An 8,504-nucleotide genomic window follows, 5' to 3' on the forward strand; every position below is an offset into this window, starting at 1 on the left:
CTTTTCAACAGTTTTTTTCCACTGTAAACTCGGTTATCTCAAAACCACGTCGCTTATTACTTACGTGCCATTGCTTTCCCACAAATTGCAAGATAACTAGTTCAGTATTTTTCCTTGTATTCTACACAAGTGCATACTCTACCGCAATCTAAATGATGCACTTCATACCTTTCGTGTTCAGAAACGTTAGAGGATGCAAATTAGCCCAAACTTAAGTCCTACTAGTAAAAACACAACAAACAAACAAACAAACAAACACAAAAAAAAGACTTCACCCAAATTGTAATATTAGATAGATTTTCGTGGATCAGGTACACTTAAACAACGGCAGATATGTACGTACCACTTTCATTCACTGAGAAAACGCTTCCTCAAACATGGAAAAAATTGCATCCGACGTATAGGGCTTACCCTCTGCCCTTAAATGCTATTTTCATAACTTTTATTTTTGCCTGATTACTCAATAACCTGGTTCATCACATCATTGCGATCCATCACAGAGTGCCGGCGTGCTCCGCTGTTCTACTGAAGTAGGTATTTCATGTCTCCTTTCTCGCCTGTGAGTGTGTCGTTCCAGCGGGCTCGTACCTTTCATGATTTGAGGCACTCAACTTCGTTTCCATTCGTATGCCGTATCTTTACTGCGCCCGCGCCTTCTAGCCTCGCCGATACTTATACATGTACGACTTCTGTAGCATGTCCGACCTTGCATTTCAGCCCAGGACGCGCGTCTTTTCCGCTGACGGTGCAGTTTCAGGGTACCAATCCTCTGCTACCCTCACTCTTGTCATTGACAGTGCTCACAATATTAGGGCCCCCACTTTTGTTTCCTGCATAAATCAGAGCTTCCTTTGAGCTCCCTTATAACAGTGCCGCCCCAAACTCCTACACTTCAATTTCTCACGTAGGTCGCATTCTTCGTGTTCACAAGCTTTGCCAGCTCGCCCGAATTCTATTTTAGACCTTCATTCAGTTACTTTCGCAAGTTTTGCCTGACGACCAGCGCGATTTCTTGCGTACCAAATTTTTTTTTTTCACTTGCGCTGTCACAACTAACTTTCCGCAACACGCTCTGCTTTTGTCTGCGCACTTCCTCTTCACTTTCTGTTTTTTTCCCTCGCAGTGCCGTCAATCTAGGAGCAGCGATTTACAACAGAGTGGACGGAACGGAGTTGCAAACTCTCGCAACAGAACCCAATGCCGACGCAAACAATTAGGGTGGCTCTGATAAGAGCCGTTGATGGGTGTTGCTGGCCCGAGGTACGCCTACTTAGAGCTGGTGTACTTGGTGACGGCCTTGGTGCCCTCGGACACCGCGTGCTTCGCCAACTCGCCGGGCAGCAGCAGGCGCACGGCAGTCTGGATCTCCCGGCTCGTGATGGTCGAGCGCTTGTTGTAGTGAGCAAGACGCGACGACTCCGCGGCGATACGCTCGAAGATATCGTTCACGAAGCTGTTCATGATGGACATGGCCTTGCTGGAGACTCCAGTGTCGGGGTGCACCTGCTTCAGCACCTTGTAGATGTAGATGGAGAAGCTCTCCTTCCTGCGGCGCTTCTTCTTCTTCTTATCCGTGGCGCGCACATTTTTCTGGGCCTTGCCGGCCTTCTTCACGGCTTTACCAGAGGGCTGCGGAGGCATCGCGACCGATATCCGCTATCCGCAACCGACAACTCACGGGAGCAGAATGCGACCCGAAAAAAAACGCGCGGCGCTTTTATTTGGGGGAGGGGTGTTCACGAGAGCAGCGGAAGGCGCGCGTCCCATTGGTTCGCGCGGCTTCTCCCTCTCGCACCCTCCTTCGGCGCCGCTCGACGATGGCGGGTACGACCGACGATGGTGGTAGTCGAGCGCAGCTCTCAGTAGTACGAACAGCTGTTTCTTTCCTCGTCTTCGTTTCAAACCGAAAGCACCACCATGTCCGGACGTGGCAAAGGCGGCAAGGCGAAGGGCAAGAGCAAGACCCGTTCCAGCCGCGCGGGGCTCCAGTTCCCCGTGGGCCGTATCCACCGCCTCCTGCGCAAGGGCAACTACGCTGAGCGCGTCGGAGCGGGCGCCCCAGTCTACCTGGCTGCCGTGCTCGAGTACCTCGCCGCCGAGGTGCTCGAGCTGGCGGGCAACGCCGCTCGTGACAACAAGAAGACCAGGATCATCCCCCGTCACTTGCAGCTCGCCATCCGCAACGACGAGGAGCTCAACAAGCTGCTTTCCGGCGTCACCATCGCGCAGGGCGGCGTGCTGCCTAACATTCAGGCCGTGCTCCTCCCAAAGAAGACGGAGAAGAAGGCGTAAGCGGGCACGCTTTTCGCACGCTCGTCGCCATCCATCCAACGGTCCTTCTCAGGACCACCCAAATGTGTGACGCGGCTGGTTTTCGCTCTGCATTCACCATCTCCGCGCCCGTTCCCTCTCTGTTTTCATAGCGAAAAAAAAAAAAAAAAAAAAAATCTACAAGGACGAGACAGACAAACCCGGGCTAGCGCTGGAGTCCTGTGTCGTCTGTCTCCTCCTTCTAGTTTTCACGCTGTTTTTGTCTTTTTTTTTTTTAATTATGAACGGTGTACCAACAAGCTCAAGTTCGCACGCTTCTCTCCGTTCTATTTTGGTTATTTCAATTAACTGCGCCCACCCTACTATTGAAAAATGAAGCAATACACCAGGGCTCTCACGGAGGCCGGCAACACACGCACATTTCCTGCGCGCCCGCAAAACCGAAAGCAAAACAAACAACTTCGGGAGCGCTGAGATCTTCACCGCCTGCTTTCTTTTCTTTTTTTTTTTTAACTCTTCGTAAAAATCCTTGTCGTCCACCATGCGCGCGATGAAGAGAATTGCGCCAATAGCCAGCACACAGACTGCCCAGCAAGACGGGTACAGTAAGACTAGAGAAAAAAAAAAAAAACAATACTACAAACAATCAAGCTACGAATCCTGCACACATGAGAGCAACAGGGTGCGGCCGGAGTACGTGCCCTGACGTGGTCTCGTAGCCAAAGCAGACATGTTGGTGGTCCTGAGAAGGACCGTTTGTTGACGCTTGCCTGTCGACCGAAGCGCAGGGAGCAGCCCAACTTTAAGCGCGCTCTCCGCGAATGCGCCGAGCCAGCTGGATGTCCTTTGGCATGATGGTGACGCGCTTGGCGTGGATGGCGCACAGGTTGGTGTCTTCGAAAAGGCCAACCAGGTAGGCCTCGCTAGCTTCCTGAAGGGCCATCACGGCAGAACTCTGGAAACGGAGGTCCGTCTTGAAGTCCTGAGCGATTTCTCTCACCAGGCGCTGAAAGGGAAGCTTGCGGATCAGAAGTTCGGTCGATTTCTGGTAACGGCGAATTTCACGCAGGGCCACGGTACCAGGGCGATATCTATGAGGCTTCTTAACCCCGCCTGTGGCAGGGGCACTCTTGCGAGCAGCCTTGGTAGCAAGCTGCTTACGCGGAGCCTTGCCACCGGTACTCTTGCGCGCGGTTTGCTTTGTGCCGTTGTCAGATGGGAAGGAGACGCGGCGCCCGGAGGCGCTTTGTCCCGGAGTTCTACGATACTCATCAACCCATCATCATCCGTACGTCTATCCCGGCACTTCCTCCCCCTCGGGTTGTGGAGGGGAAGGTTTGTTTCGGAAAGACGGTCCCTGCCCGGACAAGGGGGCTACCGCTCGGCGCGAAGCGCCAAACAGACGTAGCCAGTCTCACGGCCCCACGCCAGAGAGACTCGGCCATGGGGCTACAGTTTGGTGCGGCAACTTCAGTCGCCACACACAAAACAGACGTACCCGAGAAATACCGCACGGCTGGGAGCCGGCGGGGTCCTACCCGGACGGGGGGGCCACAGTTCGGCTCGACGAGTCCAATCGTCGCGCACTGAACTGCAACCACATTGGGGCTATCGTTTGGCACGGCAACCTTGGTCACCGCACCCAAACTAGACGTACCCAGGGAGTACCGCGTGGCCAAAGGCCAGCGGTGTCCTACCCGGACAAGGGGGCCGCCGTTCGTCGCGGCGAACAGAGTCACCGAGCACAGAACGCAAACGACCGACGTGGACCTCGTGGGTGGAGCCCAACAAGGCGACTGGATTACCCGGGCGCATGCAAAGCACGGGTAAGCAACAGCGGAGACCTCGACCGTCATCACCGCGGTGTAGCAACCGAAGTCGCATGCACCCAGACCGGCTCGGGCTGTTGGTTCCGCAAACACAAGTGACTGGCACGCTAGGCCAGTTCGGTGTACCTTAAAGGGAGCCATCATTAAAAGGTGATGGTGATCTGCCCTCCTGACTCACTAAAGATGACTGCTGGACGGTGCCAGGTTTCGAGAAACTTCTTAACGCCCAGGCGCTGCCGTTCCCGGTGGAGGACAAACCAGATCTCCTTCCGTACTTTTGCAAGTACTTCGTGAAGACCCGGCCGCCTCCCATCGAAAACGGCAGCGCACCGTGCCACCCAAACTTGGTAAGAGCACTCGACGAGAAGAAGCACGTACTGGTTAACCGCCTGCGCAGGCAGGGGATTCAAGAACCGAACGGTTTCGAATGGAACTCCGGGGTGGCCATACAAGCTAGCTATCCTTTGAAGGAGGGCTGCTGGGAGTGCACACTGAGAGAAGATGTGAACCAAATCCTCCCTACTGCCACAAAACGGACACTTTCCTCTGGTAGGGATTTTCGTGAAGGGCCTGAATGTTATGGGCAGGCACCCTCTTGCCATGCGGTACATGAATGTAGCGCGCTTGGCGTCCAGAAAACTGGCAGTGATTAGCTTCCAGTTAGGACTGTGGCGGGACAGGTCATATCTCACACAGTGGGCCGGGAGGTCCGGCGTGAGTAAGTCGACTAGATCATGGAGCTCGAGAGAATCTAGCTCTATCCCTGGGTTGGCGTCACGGAGACGAGCCAGAGTGGAGGCGGCCCCCGCATAGAAGGGTGAAGGAGTTCCCGCCCGAGGCACTGAGTTAGAAAATGCCTCAGGTGAGAACAGCCGCAGTCGTGTGCTTAGGAAAAACGACGCAAAGCTTCGAGTTAGCAGCATATCCGATTCGAGAGCTACCCGTGTCCATCTAAGATGCAGCGCAGTGGCCACGATGCCCAGGTCGGGAATTCCGAGTCCTCCCTTATTCCTGGGCAACTTGATCACAGGACGCGCCACATACATAGAGGAGCCACTCCATAGGAAACGAAAGAGGAGCCCCTCCAAGACTAGCTTGGTTCGGGTTGCAACCGGCATAACGGAAGCTACATAGGTCAGAAAAGAAAAGAGCAGCGATCGAATGATCGTTACTCTGGCCGTCAATGGGCATCCCAAGGCACTGATTTCCTGAATCCTGTCGGTCAGCTTTTGCTTAGCCAGCCTCCAGTTTTCAGTAGTCAGGCCATCCGGTTCGAAATGGAAACCCAGAATACGTAGGCGTTGTTGCACGGGTAGGCCGTGAACAGGACGCGGGCTGGAAGGAGCGGAGTTCAGATACATGACTACACTCTTGGACCTGTTTATCCTGGCTCCGCTCGCCGAGCAGTACCCCTCCATGACGTCCAAGACGGTGCAAACTGTGGCCTCATCAGGGACAACAATGGAGAGGTCATCTGCGTAGGCAAACAGTGCGACAGGAGGGGAACCTGGTGGAAGGGGAAATCGACCGATGCTGTTGTCACTGGAAAGCCTCTGCAGAAGCGGCTCGAACGCAAGCACATAGAGGGCAGGCGAGAGCGGGTCCCCCTGCCTAACTCCACGACCTACGTCGAAAGGCTCCGAGATGCGATCCTGTATTACAACAGCCGAGCTGGGACGAGAATAGAGAGCCCTAACCATACTGATAAACTGGCCGCTGAAGCCGGCCTCTCTTAAAACCTTGAAAAGGTACCTGTGACTGATAACGTCAAACGCCTTTTCTTGATCGAATGAGCAGAGAATGCCGCTGAGATTCCGTGCATTCGCCCATTCGATCAGGTCCCTGATAGCAAAGCCATGAAGCTGGCAGGACCGCCCTGGAACACAACATGCCTGGTACGGACCCAAAACCGTGCTTAGCACTGGAGTGAGTCGTACAGACAGGCACTTGGCTATGAGCTTGTAATCGCAGTTCAGAAGGGTGATGGGCCGCCAGGCTCTCAGGTCAGTGCGTCTCGACTCGTCCTTGCACAGGAGAGTGATGAGCCCTTCCCTTTGAGTTGCTGACAGTGTTCCCTCACGGAGAAGCCTGTTTACAAGAGTGGTAAAAGGCTTCCCCAAAACCTTCCAGAACTTGACGTAAAATTCAACGGTCAAGCCATCCGAGCCTGGGCTGCGATTGCGCTTCATAGATTTGAGGGCTGCAAGAAGCTCCTCCTCAACAAGTGGGGAGTCGCAGATATCGACCTGTTCATAGGACTTGACGAAGGGAAACGAGTACGGGGAGGAAGGTGGTTTGGCATAAAGGTTCTTGTAGAACTGCCTCGCCAGTTCCAAAACTCCGTCCTGCGTTTCAACAAGATTGCCAGTAGTTGGAGTAGCCATGATGAAAGAAAAAGGGGGGGAACAAGGCTAAGGACAAGAAGGGACTGGGGGGGAACTAGAAAACAAGAAAAAGGTGGAGAGAATGGGGAAGGCTAGTACACGAAAATACTAGCCCCACTGAAAGCTACCTGTGGAAGGCTACTGAGAACTCTCCTCGTCAGAGGAGGAGTCCTCGTGTGTGGACGAGTACACTCGGTCAGACAAGGGTGAACAATCACCATCGCAAGTGCCTAGACCGCAGTAGGGGCAAGAAGAAGAGAAGAGGCTCGTCTCACCCTCGGTACTGCCCTTGACGGTGGACTGGGTTGACTCCGAGTCCGAATCCGTCGCTGCGGTGCGCTTCACGCCAGGCAGGCCCTCCTCCAAGTCACCGGGTCCGCCGCACGCAGCCGCCGCCGGCCGCTCGTCAGAAGAGTCGCTGGACCGCGCCCGGCGCCTCTTTCCTCGAACCAGCCTCCACGGCTCCGCATCCATGGTCTCCCCCTGGTCCTCCTCGGCTGCAGGGACTGCAGGCACGTCGGCAGGCGCCGCAGGCACGTCCGTGGAAGCGGCCGGCGGCGGCAAGGCGGCGGAAGGGTCGGAAGCCTCGGCTAACTCCGGCCTCGTACCCTGCTCGCCCCCTCCGGGAGCCTCTGCACGAACTGGCTCCGTCTCTGGCAGGGGGGAGCCCTCGGGACCCTTCGAAGGTGCCTCCTGGCCTTCAGCTGCACCGCTCGTCACCTGTGAGGAAGAAACACGAGCAGGAGCACGCGCAGCAACGGACGAATATGTGCGCACCTTGCAGGCAGACAAAGCATGGTCGTCGCCACAGCGCTTGCATACCGCTTCGCAACGGGCATGCCCGAACTCAGCGCAACGCTCGCACTGTGGGACCTTGCAGTCAGCCGCGTGGTGCCCCGGAAAAAAGCACCTGCGACACAGGCGAACCACACCATCGTACTCGCACTGCACGATCCTGCTCCCCACCGGAAGAAGGTTGGGAACGGGTCGCGCCATCTCGACACGTACGCGTCGGTTGCCCGTGAGGACAGTCTTAAATTCCGGAACGTGCTCGTAGTCCATACCAAGCACCTTGCCGTACGCCGCTAACCCGTTAAGGAGCGCGCTGTCACTGGCATCGGCTGGATAGCCCAACACGCGCACAGTCTTCACACGAACGCCACGGTACTCGAACTTAACTTCCGCATTGCGAACCTTGACGACAGACTGGTCGAGAAATCGCTCAACTGCCGCCATGGTCGCAAAGGTAACTTCAAATCTGCCGGCGCCAAAGTCTTGAACACACTTGAGCTCGCTTGGCGAGAACCGCTTCACGAGCTCCTTGCAGATGTCAACGTTGGTCGTGCCCTTAGGAACACGACCGTAGAAACGTCAGCGGCCGAAGCTGCTGAGGGGCCGCCATCGCGGTAGAGACCACGAGGCGGCAGCGGCGGACTAGCTAGCCTACCCTCGAAAAAACTGAGGTTAAAGCTAGCCTATCCTGAAAAAGAAAAAAGCGTCAGAAAAGAGGAAAAACCTCACCGAAAACCTGCGAGAAACAGGCGAAAATCCGTCGCGGAAGGTCGCCGGGTTACCGCATGAGATCGCGAAGTTCCTCCTTCCTGAAAAAAGAAGTCCGCTACTCACACCACGCAGGAACAAACAGCGCTACACCCGCGAGAGCAGGGCCATGACGCGTCCGATCACAACGAGTGCTGGAACGACTCTGGCCTTCTTCTCTCCGGCTCGGAGCGGCGGGCTTCGCCGCACGGCACTTCCCTCTCCTCCCATTGGCCAACGAGCGAGAACCCGTCCCCGCGCGCGAGCAAGCGCGGCGTTCGCCAGGATGCTGGTTGAAGCCCATTTCCGCGCGGTCGCACTGTTCGCGGCTGGCAAAAACGTACACGAAAACGACACCAATTCCCCCGTACAGTACAGCCGGCTGCGCATTTGTCTTGCCTATCAGGCAATAGTTCAATCGACGCCGTAGCTCGTTGCATCGCGAAGGGATACCGTAGAGTCTGAGATGACACCATTCATG

General features: G+C 55.6%; 2 protein-coding genes across 2 annotated transcripts; one reads left to right on the top strand and one right to left on the bottom strand.

Moving 5' to 3' along the window:
- Positions 1-1,256: 1,256 nt before the first annotated feature.
- Positions 1,257-1,698, bottom strand: LOC119376975 (histone H2B). The gene has a single exon (XM_037646628.2). The coding sequence runs from the start codon at positions 1,639-1,641 to the stop codon at positions 1,267-1,269; it is 375 nt and encodes a 124-aa protein (XP_037502556.1). The 5' UTR covers positions 1,642-1,698; the 3' UTR covers positions 1,257-1,266.
- A 145-nt stretch (positions 1,699-1,843) lies between these two features.
- LOC119376974 (histone H2A) lies at positions 1,844-2,325 on the top strand. The gene has a single exon (XM_037646627.2). It carries the CDS (start codon positions 1,918-1,920, stop codon positions 2,290-2,292), a length of 375 nt encoding a protein of 124 aa, XP_037502555.1. The 5' UTR covers positions 1,844-1,917; the 3' UTR covers positions 2,293-2,325.
- The last annotated feature ends 6,179 nt before the right edge of the window (positions 2,326-8,504 follow it).

This window comes from Rhipicephalus sanguineus, unplaced genomic scaffold (genome assembly GCF_013339695.2).
Source record: "Rhipicephalus sanguineus isolate Rsan-2018 unplaced genomic scaffold, BIME_Rsan_1.4 Seq3025, whole genome shotgun sequence".
NCBI lineage: Eukaryota > Metazoa > Arthropoda > Arachnida > Ixodida > Ixodidae > Rhipicephalus > Rhipicephalus sanguineus.

Excerpts from the sequence above, each read along its gene's own strand:
- LOC119376974 (XM_037646627.2), top strand. The coding sequence starts at position 1,918 with ATGTCCGGACGTGGCAAAGGCGGCAAGGCGAAGGGCAAGAGCAAGACC.
- LOC119376975 (XM_037646628.2), bottom strand. The coding sequence starts at position 1,641 with ATGCCTCCGCAGCCCTCTGGTAAAGCCGTGAAGAAGGCCGGCAAGGCC.